Source organism: Ctenocephalides felis, unplaced genomic scaffold, assembly GCF_003426905.1.
Source record: "Ctenocephalides felis isolate EL2017-DRISC unplaced genomic scaffold, ASM342690v1 CF-g0.4_SCAFFOLD_03571, whole genome shotgun sequence".
Taxonomy (NCBI): Eukaryota; Metazoa; Arthropoda; class Insecta; order Siphonaptera; family Pulicidae; genus Ctenocephalides; species Ctenocephalides felis.
In genome coordinates this window covers 68,076,882-68,101,420 of record NW_020539725.1, presented here as the reverse complement: position 1 = coordinate 68,101,420, position 24,539 = coordinate 68,076,882, and the positions used below count along the sequence as shown (strand labels likewise).

Genomic DNA, 24,539 nt, shown 5'->3' with positions numbered 1-24,539 from the left:
TTTGGCCTAAAAAATTTTGGTCAAAAAATTTTGACACAAAAAATTTTGACCCAAAAAAATTTTGGTCAAAAAAATTTTGACCCAAAAAATCTTAGTCAAAAAAATTTTGGTCAAAAAAATCTTGGTCAAAAAAATTTTGACCCAAAAAAATTTTGGTCGAAAAATTTTGACCCAAAAAATTTTGGTCAAAAAATTTTGGTCAAAAAAATTTGAACAAAAAATTTTGACCGAAAAAAATCTTGGTCAAAAAAATTTTGACCCAAAAAAATCTTGGTCAAAAAAATTTTGGTCAAAAAAATTTTGACCCAAAAAAATCTTGGTCAAAAAAATTTTGACCCAAAAATTTTGGTCAAAAAAATTTTGACCCAAAAAAATTTTGGTCAAAAAAATTTTGACCCAAAAAAATCTTGGTCAAAAAAATTTTGGTCAAAAAAATTTTAGTCAAAAAAATTTTGACACAAAAAAATTTTGGTCAAAAAAATTTTGACCCAAAAAATCTTGGTCAAAAAAATGTTGGTCAAAAAAATTTAGACCCAAAAAAATCTTGGTCGAAAAAATTTTGACCCAAAAAAATCGTGGTCAAAAAAATTTTGACCCAAAAAAATCTTGGTCAAAAAAATTTTGACCCAAAAAAATTTTGGTCAAAAAAATTTTGACCCAAAAGAATTTTGGTCAAAAAAAATTTGACCCAAAAAAATCTTGGTCAAAAAAATTTTGGTCAAAAAAATTTTAGTCAAAAAAATTTTGACCCAAAAAAATTTTGGTCAAAAAAATTTTGACCCAAAAAAATCTTGGTCAAAAAAAAGTTTGGTCAAAAAAATTTTGACCCAAAAAAATCTTGGTCAAAAAAATTTTGACCCAAAAAAATTTTGGTCAAAAAAATTTACCAGGGGAACAGTCACAATTTTGACTAACATTTTCTTAGCTGTATTGCATGGCGAAATGAATTAAAATAAATCTCGTCAAAATCGTTTTGATGTAATAGGGAAACAGTCACATTTTTACATTTGACAGCGCCATTTTAATTCAAAATTGTGACTGTTTCCCTGGTAGCATAAATGTTTTTAGTACGAAAAATATTCAATATCATACAAAATCTCGTCAAAATCGTTTCGATGTAATAGGGAAACAGTCACATTTTTACATGAATGACAGCGCCATTTTAATTCAAAATTGTGACTGTTTCCCTGGTAGCATAAATGTTTTTAGTACGAAAAATATTCAATATCATACAAAATCTCGTCAAAATCGTTTCGATGTAATAGGGAAACAGTCACACTTTTACATAAATGACAGCGCCATTTTAATTCAAAATTGTGACTGTTTCCCTGGTAGCTAGCATAAATGTTTTTAGTACGAAAAATATTCAATATCATACAAAATCTCGTCAAAATCGTTTCGATGTAATAGGGAAACAGTCACACTTTTACATAAATGACAGCGCCATTTTAATTCAAAGTTGTGACTGTTTCCCTGGTAGCATAAATGTTTTTAGTACGAAAAATATTCAATATCATACAAAATCTCGTCAAAATCGTTTCGATGTAATAGGGAAACAGTCACATTTTCACATTTGACAGCACGTCGACTGAAACTTTTGTGTTGTGCACGGCGTGAAATACAGCTGGAATAATGTTAGTCAGAGCTAACACAAAATTTTCAATAAAATGATTGAAAAAAAAACTTCCATAAACATCGTCTTAATTTTTTTTTCAACAGTTACAAGAAAACGGCTCGGTAGATTTTCACCTAAAACTAATCAGTATCATTCCCAACTAATATCTTTCTAACAGTTTTTGATTTTTTAAAATCGTTTCGGTAGTTTGAAGTTAAATGTGAACGAAAAGTTTAACACTTTTTTTCAAATTACAAAGAATCGGCTCGGCAGACCACAAAACTGACAAACGATAGTCCTCATTGAGATACATGGCTTTTAAATTTCTGAAATCTGTTCAGGCGTTTTTGAGAAAACGTCGATCAAAAGTCTAATTTTGACAAATGCCAAAAAAACGATACTAATTTTTGCAAACTTTGAAGAATTTTCAAAATTAAACGAGTTGTCATAGAGCCGTAATATTTTAATATGATCTACTAGAAGACTATGGTATCTACCGTCAAAAAAAAATCATGAAAATCGTCGATTTTTTTTTTTAAAAACTTTATTACAAGAAAACGGCCCGGCCGATCTTTACCAAAAACTAATCAGCACGATTCCCAACCAATATCTATCGAATGGCTTTTAAATTTTTGAAATCGGTTCGGCCGTTTTCGAGAAAACGTCGATTTACGGCAAAAAGTCTGTTCACACACACACACATACTTTTTTTTAAATTTGGTCTCAATCGATTCAGAATGGCTTGAAACGTCCAGGAGAAAACATAAAATTAGCGATTCAGATTTTTTGATGAAAACAAACTTCTCCTTCGGGAAGTTAATAAAGGTGTTTAGTTTATTATAAATCAGTAATAATCAAATTATGTTTACTTAATCAGTTACAAGTTTATTATGAAAATATTGACATAAAAAGTTTTAACAGTCTTAAATTAAACAAAAATGAAAACACAATTAAAATCAAACATTTTTGGGAACATTAGCAATAATGGGCTTTGGCCTGGTCTTGAACACCAATTTCTTTTTAATCAAAGCTTTAACAACATAACAAACATTACTTTTACTTTTCTCCTCTATGGCAAGCGTGGAATCCAGAACAGTACGATTGGAACTGAGCGAAGTGTTTATGCTTGTATTGGAGGCTTCGAGCACTGAATCATCGATAGTTCTACTTATTTCTGCAGGAGCATCCGCTTCACTATGAACAGTCTTCTTTTCAAGAAGAGCAAAAGGTTCGTCCATCGTCTGCTCTTTACCTTGCAAAATGTGGTGACCGATTATGAGAATCTGTGATAAGAATAAAATATATATTTTATATTTGATATAGATCTAAATAAAACTACAACTGAAAATATAATTAAATATGATGCAAATATAAAAAAAAAACAAAAATAGATGAGAAAATAAAAATAATGGATATAAAAATATAAAAATATAAAAATAAAATGATAATACAAATATATATAGAAATAAATAAAAATGAAATAAAAATCCTAAGGATTAATTTTTCTGAAAAAAAATTCTAAAATTTTTTTGTCAATTATTTTTCAAAAAATCTACATTTTCACTCAATTCAATCTTGTTAAAAAAAAATCAAAGATTGTCCATGGTTTTTCGCTCAATTCAAACATGTTAACATTTTTTTTAATCTTTTCTAGAAATTTTTTTTAGAATTTCTTTTTTCAAATTTTCGTTTTCAATTTTTTCTCGATTTTTTAAAATTGTACACTTTCACTCAATTCAAATCTTGTTAAAAAAAATCAAAGACTTATGGTTTTTCATATTTAATAAATTTATAGCAAAAAGAGCTTAAAAAGGTTTCACTTCAATATAATATAGGTTAAAAATTTTATCGCTTGTTGCGAATCGTTTAAAAAGTCTCGAGTAGAAAACAATTTTCATAAAAAATACTAGTTGGTAATGGTATTTTGCCTTGAGGCAAGTTACATAAACTTCCCGATATGTGTAAATAAACGACTTAATCAATAAAAAATAATTTATGAGTGACTAAAAGTATTCCGAATGGATTTATTACACATAATCGAAAACGAACGAACACGTTAACTCGGAGTATTTTCTAAAAGCAATTCAAAAATCAACAATTTATAGAATTGAATCAATTTCCGCAAGACTTTAATGGTTTAGTATGTTCATTAGACCAAGTACTACTATCGTTATACCAAGTAAATCCTCTAATTGTAATATTAACAAATGTCAAAAAAACTAATCATTTCCTCAAACTTTGATAATTTTTTAAAATTATACTACTTATCGTAAGGCCGTAATATTTCGGTAAGTTCTATGATATATATCGCCAAAAAAGTTCCATAAAAATCGGTTTAAATTTTTTTTCAACAGTTAATTACAAGAAAACGGCTCGGTAGATTTTTACCTAAAACTAATCAGTATCATTCCCAACTAATGACTTTCGAACAGTTTGTGATATTTTAAAATCGATTCGGTAGCATGAGCTTGAATGTGGACGAAAAGTTTAACACTTTTTTTCAAATTATATATATATATATATATATATATATATATATATACATATACATATGTCATGAGTGAGATGTTTTTATTTGTATAATTATTCATTTTGCTAAATACAATAAATCAACCAAAGTATAATCTTACCGGTTGACCAGTCCTTGTATAATGTAAGTCTCCAATAAATTGCCCATCCAACTTGGCATCATCACGAACCTCTAAATCACCTTGCAATTCGATTATGCCCCATTCTGGTATTTCTCCAGGCTTATCTCTAAAAAGAATAATAAAAAGAAGACAAAGAATAAGAAATAATAAAATTATAATATACAACAATATTATAAAATTATAAATGCACAACAATATCGAGCACATATAAATAAAATACAAAAATTAAATATAATAATTAAAAATAAGACTTACAGACAAAATTGAATTATATCTTTGCAATCTTTTGTGAAATAAAACTGCAATATTAATTGTTATTTTTATTACAATAATTAACAATGCAAAATTTTATAATTTTAATTAATATTATCTTCTAAAGTTTAATAAATAATCATATAAATTATAACAATTATTTTAAACTTTTCTATGTTTTGGGAGTAATAGAATGTCCCAAAAAAATTTTTTGACGCTTCACAAGAAATTTACAAAAAATTTAAATTCCTAATTTTTAAACAATTAAATAATTGTTTTAATGTATAAAAAATATTTTGCTTGTTTGCACAGTTTTTGAGGATGAGGATATCCTATATCTGGAAAACATAGATAACAAATTAATATATTCTGAAAACTAAAACTTAGAGATTTTTTGGGAGCCAAGAAATTCGAAAATATCCATATTAAGGACCACCCTAATATATATATATATATATATATATATATATATATCTTGATATTGTTTAATTCGGCTTCGAAACATATTGTGATAAGGTTTTTCAGCCACAAGTCGAAAAAATAAAAACAGAAAGCAAATATTAAATTTTCTTTAATACGTTTCGAGCTATTGTACTAGATCATCATTCAGCTGAAATACAAAAAGAATAATAAAATAAAGTAACAAAATAAAATAAAACACAACTAAAATTTTCATTTTTTAAATTCACAATGTGTTAATAAGAGAAGTTTTTCTTCTTTGCTTTTTGACAGCTATCAAAATTTAATTAATGTATATAAGTCTGATTTTTTTAATATTTGAACAATTTTTTAACACTTGATATTTTCTTTTCTTCTTCTTTTCAGAATTCAAAATATTTTGCTTACTTGATTTTATATTTTTTAAATTCTATATATACACATTTTTTTGTTTTTAGAACAAAATATTTATGTTATCATAGTCAAATTTTATATAAAATAATTTTAAACTGATTCGGTACGTATAATTTTAATTTTATTTCTGTTTTATTTTATTTTGTTACTTTATTTTCAACTTTTTTTGTATTTTAGCTGAATGATGAGCTAGTACAATAGCTCTAAACGTATTAAAGAAAATTTAATATTTACTTTGTTTTTATTTTTTCGACTTGTAGCTGAAAAACCTTATCACAATAATATATACATATATATATAGTCACGTTAAGTTTTTATTATTAAATCGCTACTCTTGCAACAAAATAATTCTTACTTCATCATTTTCAACTTAATTATTAAAGTTATACTTGTATCAAAATTAAATTATACATCACATCATCCTCTAAACTTCTTGAAAAGCGGATGTTTGTTTATGTTCTCCGAACGACGTTTATTATATTCATAGTAGACTGCATCATCAGCACCAGACATGCTGGACAAACCGCCGATTCTTCTGAATCCTCCGGTTTTCGGAGCGCCCCCGACTTCACCAGGAACGCGTTCATCTTCACAATCAATATCGGAGGCAGCTAATACCTGAGATAGAAAGAAATGATAAAATTGTAGACAAAAAAAATTCATATCCGCACATACGTATATACATATTTTTTCTAAATGCCAAAATGTTCAGGAGGTTTTAAAAATGAAATTTATGCAAATTCGCTATTTTTTGTATTTCTGCTAAATACAAACCTGCTGTAACAATTGTCCTTGTTCTTCACGTGTTTTATACAGCATATCAGGCTCTTGATCCATGCCAGCCAGGTGCGTTATAACCTGAAGAACAAATTATTAAAACTAGTTGGTATTGGTATTTGGCCTTGAGGCAAGTTACATGAACTTCCCGATATGTGTAAATAATCGGCTTAATCCAAAAAAAATGTGTAAATAATATACTTCATCAATCCTACTTAAAAAAAAAAACGATAATAATTTTAGCAAAGTTTGATGAATTTTTAAAATCAAACTACTTGTCGTAAGGCCGTAATATTACAGTAAGTTCTATAAGACCATGATGTATATCTTGACCATGATTTGATTTTTTAAAATTGGTTCGGTAGGATTAGCTTAAATGTGGACAAAAAGTTTAACACTTTTTTTCAAATTGCAAAGAAACGGCTAGGCAGATCGTCGCACAAAACTGACAAACGATAGTCCTCACCGAAATACATCAAATGGCTTTTAAATTTCTAAAATCGGTTCAGGCGTTTTTGAGAAAATGCCGATCAAAAGTCTAATTTTGACAAATGCCAAAAAAACGATATCAATTTTTGCAAACTTTGACGAATTTTTAAAGCTGAACCAGTTGCCGTAGGACCGTAATATTTTAGTATGATCTAGAAGACTATGGTATCTACTGTCAAAAAAATAATCATAAAAATCGTCGAACTTTTTTTTTTAAAAAACTTTATTACAAGAAAACGGCCCGGCCGATCTCTACCAAAAACTAATCAGCACGATTCCCAACCAATATCTTTCGAACGGTTTTTGAATTTTCAAAATCGATTCAGAATTGCGGGCTAAAACGTAGACGAAAATTTTTTCACTTTTCTGCGATTTATAAAGAAACTGCTTGGCCGATCGTCAGACAAAATTGACAAACAATAGTCCTCATCGAGATACATCGAGTGGCTTTTAAATTTTTGAAATCGGTCCAGCCGTTTTTGAGAAAACGTCGATTTACGGCAAAAAATCTGTTCACACACACACACACACACACACACATACTTTTTCCAAATTTGGTCTCATTCGATTCAGAATGGCTTGAAACGTCGAGAAAACATAAAATTAGCAATTCGGATTTTTTGATGAAAACATAAACTTCGCCTTCGGGAAGTTAATAACAATAAGATAAACAAATATTTAATAAAACTTTATAGCCGAAATTTGAAACTTGAAAATGCATTTCGTAATTATTATTCATCATGTGATGAGTAATAATAAGAAGAATACTATTACCTTGTAACTGTAACCTTGGTTGACAAGAAATCTTTGTCTTTTTCTTGAATAATTCATTTCCATTGTGTCTTGCGAAACGAGTGTGTAGAAAAATGCATTATACTCTTCTGCAATCGCACCTTTCTTTGCACGCAAGATACGACCTAAAATAAGAATTAGAACAATTCAAGCATTATAAATAGTAATAATATAAAACTATTTAAAATAAAGTAATAAAATTATTTATCCTCATTACCCAATCTCTGAGCTTCCTGCCTCCTCGAACCACCATGTGAAGAAATCTGTATCAGCACATTAGCATCCGGCAAATCAAAACTAGTATCAGCAACTTTGCTCACAAATATAGTGTTCACTTTTGGATTGAATTTAAAATTCTGTAGAATTTGTATTCTTTCATTTTGTGAAGTAGGACCATAAATATAAGGTTTATTCATTTTTATAGCATAGTGTTTGAGGGCAAAAACATTGTCACTGAAGACAATCGTTTTATCACCTCTTCGTTCGTGATACCTGATTAAAAATTGACAACATCTGGAAGCAAAAATAATTATAAAAGTTGTAATTATCATATAGAATATATTGTAATTGTAGTATTAATAATTATTAATTATAATCTAGTCCGTTACCTGAATTTCTGAGGATTCATTACATAAAGCAACAATTTTTTTGATGTTTTGCACATGAGATACTCTCGATAAAACTCTGGGCTCATCGGACACCAAACTTCAGCACATTGTACTCGAGCAATGAATCCACGTTTTTGCAATTCCAACCAATTCGCCTCGTACAGTTTAGGACCGATAAGAAAATTCAAATCGGCAATTTTGTCGTCCTCACGAAGCAATGTTGCTGTAAGACCCAATTTGCAATGACTCTGGACTATGGTCAAGACTCTTCTGAACATTTTAGCAGGAATTGTGTGTACCTGGAAAAAAACAGCAAAATTGAAATTGATTAAAAAAAAAAACCTAAAGAAGCAATTTTGGATACTGTAAATATTGAATAATTGAATTAAATTAAAATTTAAAAAATCCAACATGGAATATGAGTGTTATTTCTAAAAATGAAAGGCTAGTTTTTTTTGCTCCATTCGCATGATGTGCTGAATAGAATAAATCGCATAATAAACTAGTTGGTATTGGTATTTTGCCTTGAAGCAAGTTACATGAACTTCCCGATATGTGTGAATAATTGACCTAATCAATAGAAAATAAACTAATTTATGAGTAATTAGTATAGTATTCCGAGTGGATTTATTACACATAATTGAAAACGAACGAATACGTTAACTCAAAGTATTTTCTAAAAGCAAATTTTCACAAATCAATATTTTTTTATAATTGAACCAGTTTCCGCAGGACTTTAGTATGTTCATTAAGACCAAGTACTACTGTCGTTATACCAAGTAAATCATGTAATTTTAATTTTAACAGACGTCAAAAAAACTACTCATTTTCTCAAACTTTGATGAATTTTTAAAATTAAACTATTTGTCGTAAGGCCGTAATATTTCAGTAAGTTCTATAAGACCATGATAAATATATATCGCCAAAAAACGTTAATGGTTTAGTAAGTTTATTAAGACCAAGTAATCTATCGTTATACCAAGTAAATCATCTAATTTTAATTTTATTGAACGTCAACAAAACTATTCATTTTCTCAAACTTTGATGAATTTTAAGAATTAAACTACTTGCCGTAAGGCCGTAATATTTCAGTAAGTTCTATAAGACCGTAATATTTCAGTAAGTTCTATAAGACCATGATATATATCGCCAAAAAAAGTTCCATAAAAATCGTCTTAATTTTTTTTTCAACAGTTAATTACAAGAAAACGGCTCGGTAGATTTTCACCTAAAACTAATCAGTATCATTCAGAACTAATGACTTTCGAACAGTTTGTGATTTTTTAAAATAGATTTGGTAGTATGTGCTTAAATGTGGACGAAAAGTTAACACTTTTTTCCAATTTACAAAGAAACGGCTCAGCCGATCTTCGCACAAAGCTGACGAATAAATAATAGTCCTCATTGAGACACATCAAATGGTTTTTAAATTTCTGAAATCGGTTCAGGCGTTTTTAAGCAAACGTCGATGAAAGGTCTAATTTTGACAAATGCCAAAAAAACTACTAAATTTTGCAAACTTTGTCGAATTTTTAAAATTAAACGACTTATCGTAGGGCGGTAATATTTTAGTATGATCTATAAGACTATGGTATCTACCGTCAAACAAATAATAAAAATCGTAAAAAAAAAATTTTTTAACACTTTATTACAAGAAAACGGCCCGGCCGATCTCTACCAAAAACTCATCAGCACGGTTTTTTCTGCTATTTACAAAGAAACGGCTTGGCTGATCGTCGCGCAAAATTGATAAATGCTAGTCCTCATCACGATACATCGAATGGCTTTTAAATTTTCGAAATCGCCCCAGCCGTTTTTGAGAAAACGTCGATTTACGGCAAAAAATCTTTTCACACACACACACACACATACTTTTCCCAAATTTGGTCTCATTCGATTCAGAATGGCTTCAAACGTCGAGAAAACATATAATTAGCAAATCAGATTTTTTTATGAAAACATAAACTTCTCCTCGGGGAAGTTATTAAGTAAAATATTTCAAAACTCAAATATTATTATTACACATACATTAGAAATTATTGAAAATTAAAAAATATTGAATTATGATCGACCCGCAAATCGCCTCGATGTTTTAAATAAAGTTAAAATCAATGTATTTTATATGCCTTTAGATTATTTCTAATTTATTGTGTACTGAATTCTAATTTATTAAAAATCAATCAAAAAAAATTACGTAAATATATATATATATATATATATATATATATATATTTTGATTAACGGTTAAAACGATTGAAATTTCGTGGGAAGGGCGGCTAAAAAAAATTGCGTGCGTCTGCTGAGGACCCCAGGACCGGCCCTGCCTATGACCATCTGATGATAATGTACATACATACATCTAACTACAAAAAATACAATATAATAAAATATAAATAAACCTCATCAAGGACCATGATGCCCCATTCTTGCTCTTGCAACCACTTCATGGTTTGCTCGGCCTCCCAAGATCTTTTCTGCGAGTGCGATATCATAGAATAAGTTGTGACTAAAATTCCGCATCCCATTGGCTTATCTTTTGCTTCAGACGTGAACCTACAAAATATATACAATTGAGCATTTGTAGTTATGTATCTTTTATCCTTATCCTAATATCTCACCTACAAATCATGCTATCATCGGCAGTTGACCACATTTTAAACTGTTGCTTCCATTGTTCAACAGACACACCACTGTTGCATAATACAAGGGCTCGTTTCCTTACTGTACAACATGCAGTAACTCCTGAAAGAAAAATAAAATTGACAATTCATAATCAAACTAGCTGTAAGTGGAATTCTGTCTTAAGGCAATTAAGGCATCGTGCCTTAAGGCAAATTGTTGGAACTTCCCGTACCAAAAATTATTATTTTTTTAAAAACGATTAACATTTTTGAAAAAAATTTACTTCGAAAAAATAAGATTTTTGACAAACAATTAGACAAAAAATTACTTTTTTTTGAAAAAAATTTAAAAAAAAAATTTTTTTTTTTAATTTTTTTTTTTTGAAAAAAAAAAGTTTTATTTTGACATATTTTGAAAGATCTCAACTTTTTTTCAAAGCAATCGTACTGCTTTAACTGCATAAAGACGAAAAACCGCGTAAGCGCCGCGTCGACGTCTAACGCGTAAACATTGGTACGGAACTCATAGGAATGTAAACCAAAATTATACTTAATGTTAAAATCTCTATAAAATATCTGATAATTTTATGTGCATATGTCTAATGATCATTTATGACCGCCTAATGGCACTTTTTTTTTACTTTTTTTATTAGATCTCCGAAACCGCTAGACTTGCCTTTATGAAAATTTGATCGGTTCTTCACCTTGTCAATACAAGTAAAGTGTTTTTTGAATTATTAAAATCGGACGCTCCGTTCTCTTAAAAACTGAGTTACCGTTTTCGGCACTTTTTGCTCCGTATCTTCGGAACGGCTAGACCTGACTTCGCCAAAAACTAATCAGCACGTCTCCCTTATCAATACGAATCGAATGTTTTTTGAATTATTCAAATCGGTTGACCCGTGTTCCCGAAATCGTCGACGAAAAATTGTATCCGCACATACATACACACACACACACACACACATACATCCATTTTTTCCAAGGTATGCCAAAATATTCAGAAACCTTTGAAACGTCGAGAAATTTTCATTTTCGATTTTTTGCGATTACTATAACTTGCCCTACGGGAAGTTAAATATTTAAGAAGTCTTGTAGATCATTCAATTCTAGAATTAAAATCTAGTAATAATTGAGACGTACCTACTAAAGATTTACCAGCACCGCAAGGTAAAACAATAACACCAGATCGAGCCCTACCATTTCCAAACATCTTTCTTAAACTCTTTTCTTGATAAGGACGCAAAACAGCTGCTGGCTAAAACAAAATACAAAATTAATACAAAAAAAAAAAAAAATATTTTGTTATTTTGTTATCAAATGTTTATTACCTTTAGATCAATATTGATGTCAGGATTTATAGAGTCATTTCTAAAATCGTATTCTGCTAACAGCGGATGCTCCAATTCTATACAGCGTTTTTGTATGACTTCAATTTGACTCTGCTTCACCTGGAACGGTTGAAATATGATGGAATTGTAAGATAAAAATTGATTTAGTATTGTGTTCAATAAGTAACCTCAAATGAAACAGTTTTTAACATGGCTTCATCTTCATCGTCATCATCTTTGTCAATTTTATCATAAAAGTTTGCGATGTCGTCAGGTACGGGTTCACCTTCTCCATTTGCTTTCTCTAAATAGTAATAAAATTATATTGTTTAACTTTTTCTACTATCAAAATACAATACAGTAAGAATAAAAAACTAGTGGTGTATGGCATTGAGCCATAAGGCAAATTGCTGGAACTTGCGATACCATAATGAAATATTCGAGGTTTATTAAATGTTTTCAAATAGATTATTTGAATACTGTAACTTTCATTATTCATATTTTCTAGATAAATTATAGGAGCTTATAAATTGAACGATAATATTCATATATGTCAAATTTGGAACAAAGGATCTTATCTCACATATCTAAGAATTATATAAACTGAATAGCAAAGATTAAATAATATATTTTATAAATAAAAGTGAGCTTTAAAATTTTAGCTTGAATTAAAATTAAAATCCGAATTATTTTATTTTATTCCAAAGTATTTTTCGGAAATCAATATTTTTTTTTTTTTTTCGAAAATCTAACATAAAACAAAAATTGTTTTTGCTTTGGTATAAGCTAAAAAAATTAGGTTTTTAAAATAACAAATACTATTTAGTAATTCAATAAAAATCGATCTGTTTAAAAAAAGTAATTTTTTTTTTAATCAGAATATGTTATGTTTTATCTTATATTTTTGGATCTATATTAGCTTCCAAAATTATAAAATTTTCTTCAATTTTGTTCATAATTATTTAAAAATAATTAGCACATTCATTTTCTTTATTTCAGGCAGTCAAGAAGTTCATTTTCACAATTTTTGTTATTTTTCTTAAAATTGAAAATAATAGTTCAAAGTTATGAATGTGAAAGACTTTTTAACCCACCTTTTTCATATTAAGCATACTACTTGTACATAACATTTCAATTAGTAGTAATGTTATTATCAAGTAAGAGCAAAGAATCAATTTAGACCTATAACTTTCAAAAATGTGGGATAAAAGAAATGAATCTAGGACAAATATTGCTTTCAGGAAAACTCGGGACACAAAGTGCGAATCCTGAACTGTCCCGGCTAAGCCGGGACGGTATAATTGCCTTTCTACAACTCACCCTACCCTACAGATAAGTTGATAAAATATATACTGTGTAACATATAATTTTCATTTATTACCTGCATCATTATTTCCAACAACTTTATTCGATCCAAAAGCAGTAACACCTTTTACATTTTGTTTTTGTGTTATAAAACCATCGTCATCTAATTCACCCTCTGCTTCGGTCGCCCTTAATCTACACTGTTGAATCACAGGATCTTTCAAAAGCTTCTGTAACACTTCAGGATGAGCACTTTCAACAAAATACCTAAATAAAAAAAGATTGATAAATAACAACAGATCATTTTAAAATTTAATGAGTACATTTACCTACTTACTTATTATGTTTTAAGAACTAATTTCACTTTTCCATAAGACAACGTACACAGTTGTATGAATTCTAATATTCCTTGTGGTATTGAAGTTTTGCTGAGACGTTTTAAATATTCGATAATATCGTGAGTTTGTAAACCGACAGAAACCGCAGCATAAAGACTGTACGCCGTTAATTTGTATTCATGGATATGTTCTGGTCTGTAAAGAATTAATAATAATATAAAAAATTATATACCATTATGTTAATTATAATACAATAAAAAGTATGTACCTGCAGACTGGTTCTGAAATTGCTATGAGAAAGTCATGGGCATGCTTATAAACCGGTGAAAATGACTCCAAAAATATATGTCCATTCGGTGCAACCCAGAGGGGCCTGGATGCATTGTCTGGTTTCAATTCCATCTGTGATCTAAAAACAATATTAGTTATTAACTAAAATCAAAAATGAAATTGAAAAAAAGTTCAAAATCCAAAATATTTCAAAACAAAGAAATATTTTTTTCAAGAAGTCTTTTTTCTAAAAAGGCAACTTTGTTTCAAAAATCTAAAATTTCTCAAAAACTCTAATTTTTTCAAAATTTTATAAAAAATTTAATCATTTTAAAAAAAAAATAATTTTTGGTACCGGAGGTTCCAGCAATTTCCCTTGAAGCACTAAACCATACACCACTAGTTATTTAAATATATTCATGTATACATTTATTTTATCTACCTGTAATCCTTAGCTCCGTATTCATCTGTAACAACCGATTCATCATTTTTTTCTGCATCCTTTGTGGCTGCACCAGGAACACCATCGGTTTCAGGTAGATCATCATCTTGTTCCACAATATTAGTTGTCGAATATGGTTCATCCTCAAATCTTTTCTTTTTGCCTTAATAAAATAATATTTATTATATGAAACTATTATTTAATTATATGAAACATATGGAGATGTGTTTAATGTTTCTTACCATATTTTCCTGAAGCTCCACCTTTCATGTATCCACCACGTTTGGGTGGCCCCATTTTATGATAGTTATTGGAATCTATAATGATAATCACTTACCTATGTTACACCTGGAGTAATATTTTTAAATACATAATGGAAAATAAAACCATAAGCTTTTTGCTAAAATAGTTTCAACATTTTTATATTAAAGAGGAACCGAATAAAATGGCCAGAAGGCTTGATGCAAAATAGTGTAAACCTGTCGTTGGATAAGGAAAGATACCACAAATACAAAGATTTTGGTAAAAGTAAATATAGAACTTATTTATCACAAACAATTCTCAGAAATTCCAACAAAAAACAAAACATTATTGAAACATTACTGGACTTCAGCTTAAGAGGTTATTCTAGTCTACAGGCATAAATTATAAGTCTTTTTTAAATCATCGTAAACAACAGGGAATAAACTTTTTTTATTATTATTTTATTTATAACTTGTATATCAACGTTACAATAGTATAAAAGTTAAAGATCTTAAAAATTAGCAGTGTTTGCAGTGGGGAGTGTCACAAAGTAGACACATGAACGTGTACATGATTGCACCCTTCTTGGTAATCCGAAAAGAAAGAAAAAAGAATATTTAGTTAGAATGATGTCAATATGTTATATACTAAGATTGGGTTAAAATTGGATGGTGACTGTTCAAAGAAAAAGGATCAATTTCTTACCACTTTTTTGGGTTTCTCAAATTTAAAAAAATAGCAAAAATTTAAATTTGGGGATAAATCTAGTATATGCCAGAGAAAAGTCTATAAAGAAGATTCTCTGAAAATTTTAATTAAATCAGTTCAGTAGAACTCGAGAAATCATGTACATCGTATTGAAAAATACAGTTCTGAGAGAAACACGTTTAAAGTTTTGCAAAAGGATGAAAACAGAAGAGGATTATCATACTATTTGTATAACCTATCAACTTAAATTTTTTTAAACAAATCAATTTCTAACAATAAAATCAGGATATGTATCTTAATATTATGATGTGCTCGATATTTTGCATATTTTTAATGAACCAATCCCCCAAATTTACTTACAATTTAACAACTATTTGCATTGTATAAATTCTCTTGCCAAATTTCAATGGAGACAAACAACAGCAAACTGCAATAACCGCACAAAATTTACCTCACATCCAATAAATAAGAAATACTTTCACAAACTGTGTTAGGACTTCGAATATTAAAAACTGATTTCACAAATAATATAATATTTAACTGGCAGCTTAATTTTAACTAAAACATTTTATTGGGTTAGATGCAATGCAACTGCAAAAATTGTGCATGAGGAGGAGGCATTAAATCAAGCTAAGACTTTGCATAATTCAGCCAGCATGAAGTTGACGGCGAAGACTGATATCAAGCTGTCAAGCATTTCAGATGTCAAGAGCGCGTCGGCCATTTTGTTCATTTTTATATCAGCGTTGTGTCGGCGTATTGTTTTTTATTAAGTAGGCTTGTTTCATATTTAATATTTTTTAGCTTTTCGTTATGATTCATTCTTTTTGTGTTTATTTTTTTATGTCCGTTCAAGTTTATTCGCTTTGGCTTTTTGATTACGCGCCTATTTAGTTCTTATTTTAATTTTTACATTTTAGGGTTATGTTTTAGGATTCTTTTCATTCAAAGATCATTTTAGTCTAGCTTAGATTTTATACAATGTTTTAGTTATAATTTTGTTTTAAAAAATAATTTAGGCTTACGTTTTACGCATAGGGTTACATTTTATTCATTATTTTTGTTAGGGTTACGTTGTATACATGATTAGGTTTGGTTTCGATCTTAACCTTAATTCAGTGGAAGCTAACTAAAACTCAACAAACAACAAATAGAAGGTTCAGTAAATGAAATAAAATTGAAACACTTCTGATGTTATAATACTAAACCAAAATACTTCATACTGTCTTGGAATTGACAGATATATTTCGTTTTTTCTGCAATATTTGCTATGAGGGAACAAGATATATTGTATTTTAACGTAATATATTGTCTAAGATAAAGGATATCATCTTGGTATTAGACAATATAATAATAATAATACTTGTTTGGCTGTGATAATAATGATCTTGACAGGTTTTAGCTGTCAAAGTTATGAACAATGAATCCAATACATTTCAACTTGACGTCTAACTTCTATTTCGTCGCCAACTTCATGCTGGCTGAAATATGCAAATGTCAAAATTCTTAAGGTGCGTCCACACCTAACGAACGAACACGAACGAACATGTCGAACAAGAAAATACAAAATAGAACGAACAGGAACACGAACGAACGCGAAAAATTCCAAACAAACGCCTCAAAGCAGTGAGGGTTTGAATCTTTTTGTTCGAGGATGTACCGTGAAACGTCAGATTTATTATTTAAAGTGGCGGGAAAGAGAAAAATTATTTAAAGTCATCAAATTTACAAAATTTGTCAATAACAGCAATATCTTATAATAAATACAACATAAATTAATGCATTAATGCACATTTTAACACCAAAAAAGAAAAATGTTTGTCTACATTCGTGGTAGCGTCCACACTGCACATACGAGTTCAAACATGAACGAACAATTCCCTTTGATGTACCGACAAGTTGCGGAACATTGCTCGCCATGTTTGTTTATGTTCGTTCGTGATCGTTGTGGCGTCCACACTATGCTGTTGCCGTTCGTTCTGGTACGTTCTTTTATGTTCGTTCGTGTTCGTTCGTTAGGTGTGGACGCACCTTTAGCCTGATTTAAGGTGGTGTGTGCATGAGGTTGACGTATGAAAACTATCATTTTGTCCATAGAGAGAGCATATAGATACCCCACTACAGACAAAAACATCTCAAAGAGTGGATTACAAAATCAACTATGGTTTAAACGGTTTAAATTTGAAAACTTTAAAAAGAAGTATGAAAAATTACTTGACTAAATCAACTAAACAACTATTTTGGATTGATTTAGTAAACTAATCATTGATTCAGTAACTTAATTATCGATTTAGTTTTGTAATTATTTACTTACTTAACCAAATATAAGTATTATCACATTTTTTAATTTTTAAACAATTTAACATGCACAAGCTATACTTCACAAATTACTTTTTCTATGCATAAACAATAATTTTTTTTTGAAATTATTATATTTTCGGTCTTCAAATTAATACTATAGTGTACCTGATACTAATAATAAATATACATATACTTCTCAATTTATTACCACAAAAATTAAGTTTTTGTCAATTGCACAGCACCATCATCAAAATTTTAAATGCCGAAAGTTTTTATAATATTTCTGAGTAAGCCAATTATGATATCAATTCATGTTTATATTCTATTTTATATATAAACAATGGATGAAGGCAGTTTAATAATATATTTCTGTACGATATTATAATCTACATTGCAATAAAAACTTATTAAAAAAATCTAGAAGGCAATAGATTTCTTTAAATTACAGCACAATAAACTAATACTTATATTATATTTATATAAAAACTTATAAAACTACCAGGCGTTAATACATGTTTATGAGATCAAACCTAATTTGCCCACATATCCAACTTATATTCAACTATCAGATTCACTGTGCTCCATAACTTCAACTGATTTAACTCCTTTCCTAACCATCGGAGTACCTTTACCTTTACCGATGATAGTAGCTCTTAAAATAATCCTTATATCTTTAAAATTATCCAAGTTACTCAAAGTAATCACTTCTTCAACAATGTGTTCACAAATTGCTTTGAAATCTAGAATAAATTTGTACTCATTCATACCTTCGATGAATTCTATAATAGAATATTCTATGCTTCTACATTTGTTTGCATCGGGTATCAGATTTGGTATGTCGAGGGTTGATTTGGGGATGCAGAAAGTTATTTTGTATCGATGGTCAATTTGTAAGAATCCTAAATGAACTAATATGTCTTTTGGTCCCACTTTTTGGAATGATATTTGTTTTTCAACGTTTCCTGGATCGGAAGCAGCAGCTTGGTCAAATCTCACATGGTGCTCTGGGGTAATAGATAAATAAAATAAGTAAAAGACAAGATTTATTTTGACATTGAAATTGAGGTTATAATATTTATATTTATATCTAACTTACCTGACATTTTGCAGTTCATCTATTTAGATTCTGTAGAAATTCTTTATTTGTTAAATTCACAAAATTTACTTTAAAGTATTATAAAAAATAAATAAATATTAAATGAAAAAGAAGACCTTTACATTGGTGTCCATTGTGAAGAACATAACCTCAATTAATTATAGTAAAACTTTAAACTTAAATAAAATAAATTAATATATTAATATAATATAAACATATTTGTATTAAATTAAACATAATTTATGAATGTTTGAGTGCTATAAATCAAAAAAGTGCTTATATCAAAATATTATTTGATTATAATGCCATTTGATATTTTGACAGTTTCTGTTTACAAATGTTATGAAAACTCCAAATAAAATTGAAAATTATTACAATTTATATTCTGAGTTAATTTATTTACTCGAATAAGTGTTATAAATATTAAATAAATATTTATTTAACGTTCTGTTGTAATACTTGTGCATTGATGTATATTGTGGAAAACATAACCTCAATTTATCTAGTAAAGTTTTAAAATTAAATAAGATAAATTGGTAATATAAAATAAAGTTAGGAATTAGTTTTATATTAAATATATGAAAGTATTATGTAGCTTACCTCATTCAATTTCCTGTTTGAAACAATAATTCCTATTTCAGTTATATATTTTACACTGTTTTGATGAATATCGATGTTTGTTTTGGTTCTTATCTAATGTTTACATTCTATAATTTTAATCAGTGTTTTTATGTCTGACCTATATATACAGTACAGGTCAAGTTAATATCAACCAAAGGTCATTCCAAGAAATTTTTACAGCAGTTTCATTTAACAATAAAATGTCTGGACATGCCTGTATACAATCCGCTAAAAATACTTTGAGAAAAAGTATTAAAAGCAAACTTGGACTTTTGGAAGAGAAAGATAAGTTGTTGCAATCTGAAAATGTATTCAAAAAGGTGAGATAATAATCAATTTGAAACATATTATTAATAATGGTAATACAGTAGAACTTACTAATTAATTCTCCAGCTTCAACAACTGCCAGTTTATAAAAACAGTAAACGAGTCTCAATTTACCTCAGCACGAGTAATGAGATAGACACAGAGCCTATAATTCAAGATATGTTCAAGAATAATAAGAAGTGCTTTGTACCACGATATGAAGGCGATGACATGAAAATGCTAGCTTTACATTCGATGGAGGATTATAATACTTTGCCGTTGACAAAATGGAATATAAAACAGCCTGAAAGTGCTGTCGGAAGAGAAAATGCTTTGGAAACAGGTATAATTACAGAAATTTTACTGAATTACTAAATATTTTTTATATAATATTTCAATATATAAAAAAAACAATGATGATTTTTTTTAAATAAGAAGTGAAAATATTTTTTTTTTATGTTCTAGGTGGTGTAGACTTAGTGATCGTTCCTGGTGTAGCATTTACAAGTTCGGGCTCACGTTTAGGCCATGGTAAAGGCTACTACGATACATTTCTCAGCTCTCTCAAACCACGAGCCAAAACTGTAGCTTTGGCATTCAAAGAGCAAATTCTTGATGAAATTCCTTGCCATGATCATGATGTTCAAATTGATCAGGTACTTTACTCCGATTAAAAATTATATATATTGATAAATGATGAATAATGATATATTTTTTTAATTATATATAAAATAAACAAATTGATGTTGATAGTTTTTATTATTATACATAATGAAATGATTTTTCGTTTCAAGAGATCCGTTTTACCCAAATATATGTTATCTCAAATATATACAAAAAATTACAATAAACAAAAATAAATATACAATTTCATAATGCATTTATACAAAATATATAACTCTTCAAATTTACTGCAGTTTAACAAAATGTTAATATAGATCTCATCATTTTTCATATCCGAGCATTCGTTTTAGTATCACTAGGTCATTGGCTGTTTTAAATATCCTTATTTGAAAACAGTAAAAACCTATATATATATATTTATATTAATATCCTACATTATTTATCAAAAACTATTTTTATAAACGAATGCAAAAATACATTCGTATGAAAATATGTCAGTCTAAGAGGGTAGTTTGTGTAGCAATAGCTTCAAAGATTTCATTAAATAAAATGGAGTGAGTCGCCAGTGATTTATCAAATTAAATTAATTACTAGATGTTAAAGCTTGATTCCGATGCCTTCTGTGGTCGTAGTTAACAAGCCTTTGGCCTACTAGATATTTATCGTTCTTTATGTGTTCGTACAACTTTTTGAACTGTTTAACTTGAAATACAATTATACCTGCTACGAGACAAATTAGTAGTAGGAAAGGGTATATTTTTCTAGTAATTAATGTTAAAGTATGCTTATTTGTTATAAACAAGGGCGCTATCGAATGCGCGACAACATATGGTACAGCTAATGCTAATCCAAAACTCGTGATAACAGGGGCTGCTAAATCACGAATTATAAACACAATATCTATTTCTCTTATCCCGTCTCGATACGCTTTCTCGATGGCTCTTCGGAGGCTCCAATCAGGACCCATCATAGTTATGGCGCACGCTATTTTGGTATACAAAACTCCCAACGCCCAATCCTGCCAGAGGAAAACGTTTGGTGTTTGTTCCAAGGGAACGCGTAAAGGCATCACGACTACAAATTCTAGCAGCAATCCAAATAACATAGGAATCACTCCAAGCAAGAGCACAGCTGATAGAAGACACGCTGCTCCGACAGAGACCCATTGTTTAATCTTCGCAATAATTGCTGCTCGTCCTTGCGGCAACCAACTGGCCAAAAGTGCCAAAGCACGTGCCCCCAACCAGCATAAGTACATCCCGCACGCCGCTGTGTACAGCTCATGAACTCGTCCTTGGACTTTCGGATTTGTCCCAGCCTTTGTTGCAACTGCGGTGGTCGGAGGACCTCCAACAAGCCAAAGAGACATACCATGTCTTCCCAGCCACACGGGAACAGTCAACGCCACAAGACTGGCCAGGACAAGACTGATCGCAACAAGTATCAATAAACCGATCATTCTCAAGGCGAAAAATCGTGGTCTGACATAAGGTTGGTAACCGATCGGATCATCTCTGTGGATTAATGCTTGGTGCGCTGCTCCGAGACCTGCTGCGGGATCAATAGCAGGCTGTGCGGGAGGTGGATTATCAGCATTTTCAGTATTATTAGTATCTTCATCTCCTAGTAGATATGATCTCAAATCTAGCAGCCATGATACACCGCGGCACCAAGTTCGCATTAGTGCTTTCAGCCAAATGCGAGTATGGGATTGTTCTAGCAGGGCCGGTAAGATTACCTAACATAATTACAAAATTATAACTAAGTGGAAGGTCAAGCAAATATTTAATTATCGATGCGAATTTTCTCGCGAAAACAAATTTCTCTGACGGGTAGATAATTACACCTTTCCCCCGTTTTACCCGGTACTCGTTTTACACGGTTTTTGAAAATAATTTATTTTTAACTAAATAATTTAGTAATTTTGCACTTACACGAAATTATAAATACTAAACTATAATTTTGTTTATATCTAAACGTTTTCATTGTTCTACCACAAAACGTATGTTACAGTTACGAATTATATTAGGAAAATATATATATACTCGTATATATATATATATATATATATATATATATATATATATATATATATATATATATATATATATATATATATATATAGATAAGATGGAAACTCCCTATTTTATGATCAAGACTTAATTTTATGTGTGCATAAGTTAGTTTATTTGAAATGCCAAAACAAAAACATATTATATTAGTTAGCCTTTGGCCAACGTTTCGTGCTGACCGAATTCAAAAATTTAAAAGCCTTTCGATGCAACTTGACAAGCACTAACGTTGTTTATTTTATATTATATATAATTAGTGTTTATCAGAGCGGGTCGATTTCTATGGGTCAAAAAAAGTCGCTTAGGCACATATCATTTTCGGATACTTGGGATCAAAATAAGATATTTTGCTGAGAAACCCATACCTAAAATGAATTCTGATGTTCCGTGCATTGACCCAAAGATTAGGGTCAATTTTTTTTCGTTTTGACCCATTTAGAGAATCAAGTCCGAATGTATGACTGACCCCACTAACTTTTTATGCCCATGGTTCAACCCTCTGGGACTTGTCCTGAGACGTCCACAATACAAAAATTGCAAAAATCTATCGTTTTTTGGTATTAGTTTTTGTTATTAGTATCTTATTTTGATTTTCCGAATCCGAAAACAAGATCATATGTGCCTAAGTGACTTTTAAACCGACTCGCCCTAGCGTTTAATATAATTGATAGCGTAAAATAGGTTTTTTTATATTTGATTTTTTTTTAAATTTATATCATTATTGAAATAATATTAAATATGTTTGATATTAAATATATTGATATTTATTTTTCGTTTAATGTGTTTTTCATAGTGATTTTCGTTTAGCACGGTTTTTTCATATAGAAGTAAATTTTTCGAGTTGCACGAGTTTTTATGGAACCCATCATCAGTGTAAAACGGTGTGAAATATATATTAATAATTTTGTATATATTTTTTAACATCCTGAAGGAAAAGTTTATTTTCGCCAGAAAATCCGTTCTGCAAACTTTATGTTTTCTCTATGTACCAAGTCACTCTGAATCAAATAATACCAAATTTGGAAAAAGCATGTGTCAAGCCTTTGGCCAATGTTTCGTCAAAAAGTGCTGGACCGAATTCAAAAATTTAAAAGCCTTTCGATGCAACTTGATAAGCACTAACGTTGTTTATTTTATACGATCCATCGGCCGAACAGTTTCTTTAAAATTACCAAAAAAGTGAAAGTGCATTTTTTCGTAAACGTTTTAGCTAAAAATTCTGAACCGATTTTGAAAAATCAAAAACTATTCGAAAGGTTTCATTTGTATATCGCGTTGTTTGACAAAGATCGGCCAGACAGTTTCTTGGTAATTGATGGTTAATTTTTTCTGAACATACTAAAATATTATAGTCTCACGGTAAGCAGTTGAATTATAAAAATTAATTAAAATCTGAATTAATCGGCCGCATTTTTAGAAAATACTCCGTGTGTATTAGGCACGTGATCATTGTGTAATAGAAAAAAAATTCAAAATAGGATAATATGTAATAGATTCTCACATTATAATGTGATATAATTTCTCGGTATACTTATAAAGCACTCATAAATTAAAATAAAGATTTCGGAAAGTTCATGCAACTTGCCATAAGGCAAAATGCTTCATACATCTAGTTTACACACCTGTAACAGAAGTAACTCCAAGCTCAATTCGTTAATTTGTGCATCAGCATGTACGGCAACTGCATAAGGTAAGAAAGCCGGCCAAACACATTTCAAGACCTGAACAGGTACCCACAACATCAGCAGCACTGCAGTTCCAAAAATCACTGCCGAAGCCAACAAACGCCTCGCATGTCTCAACACCGACATATGTATCATTTCCTAAAACACCACAACTTCTTATGCAAAAAATTATGCAATTGGTTAATATGATAAAATGTTTTATACCTGAATCGGACTGAAATCAGGATCGTTCAAGTTCCTCAAGAACCATAATACACCAGGCCTAAGAACTTCTCGTAGCAGAAGAACGAACGATGCGAAATAGTATACATACACCATTCCGACTAGCCAATGGATGAACATCGAGGTGCCTGGTGCCACTTTGAAACTGACCAGTCTGTCTTTCAAGGAGGCATCAAACATTGGCAGTGAACAAATGTCAAGCCAACATCCACAAACTAGTGGTAAGACTCCAATTTCGACCACTGATAATAATGATACCTAGAAAGGAATGATTAGATTTCAAAATTTTCAAAACTCTAATTTTATCTAAAAATTTAA

General features: G+C 29.7%; 4 protein-coding genes across 4 annotated transcripts in view; 1 reads left to right on the top strand and 3 right to left on the bottom strand.

Annotated features, from left to right (window-relative positions):
- Positions 1-5,787: 5,787 nt before the first annotated feature.
- Positions 5,788-15,875, bottom strand: LOC113384518 (general transcription and DNA repair factor IIH helicase subunit XPB-like). The gene is given in 17 exon segments (XM_026622244.1): positions 5,788-5,988; positions 6,145-6,228; positions 7,411-7,553; positions 7,646-7,941; positions 8,037-8,335; positions 10,436-10,589; positions 10,655-10,778; positions 11,801-11,915; positions 11,989-12,108; positions 12,177-12,292; positions 13,370-13,560; positions 13,631-13,644; positions 13,646-13,826; positions 13,900-14,040; positions 14,344-14,506; positions 14,586-14,660; positions 15,655-15,875. Coding segments are annotated over 16 exon segments (2,397 nt in total). The 5' UTR covers positions 14,641-14,660; positions 15,655-15,875.
- A 2,278-nt stretch (positions 15,876-18,153) lies between these two features.
- LOC113386609 (UPF0687 protein C20orf27 homolog) lies at positions 18,154-18,832 on the bottom strand. Its single transcript, XM_026624378.1, has 3 exons — positions 18,692-18,832; positions 18,402-18,599; positions 18,154-18,335 (listed from the first exon to the last, which is right to left on the bottom strand). Exons 1-3 carry the CDS (start codon positions 18,708-18,710, stop codon positions 18,154-18,156), a joined length of 399 nt encoding a protein of 132 aa, XP_026480163.1. The 5' UTR covers positions 18,711-18,832.
- Positions 18,833-19,458: 626 nt separating this feature from the next.
- On the top strand, positions 19,459-20,288 carry LOC113386927 (5-formyltetrahydrofolate cyclo-ligase; the record flags this gene model as incomplete). Its single annotated transcript, XM_026624684.1, is given in 3 exon segments — positions 19,459-19,632; positions 19,706-19,961; positions 20,084-20,288. Coding segments are annotated over 3 exon segments (581 nt in total), but the record flags the coding sequence as incomplete, so codon positions are not given.
- Positions 20,289-20,369: 81 nt separating this feature from the next.
- Positions 20,370-24,539, bottom strand: part of LOC113386608 (E3 ubiquitin-protein ligase MARCH6-like) — a 5,270-nt gene continuing 1,100 nt past the window's right edge. The window contains exons 2-4 of the mRNA XM_026624377.1: positions 24,204-24,479; positions 23,937-24,137; positions 20,370-21,980 (exon numbers count right to left, since the gene is read on the bottom strand). Of these exons, the coding sequence (XP_026480162.1) occupies positions 20,826-21,980; positions 23,937-24,137; positions 24,204-24,479 (1,632 nt within the window). The 3' untranslated portion in view covers positions 20,370-20,825. The remainder of the gene's footprint in view (positions 21,981-23,936; positions 24,138-24,203; positions 24,480-24,539) is intronic.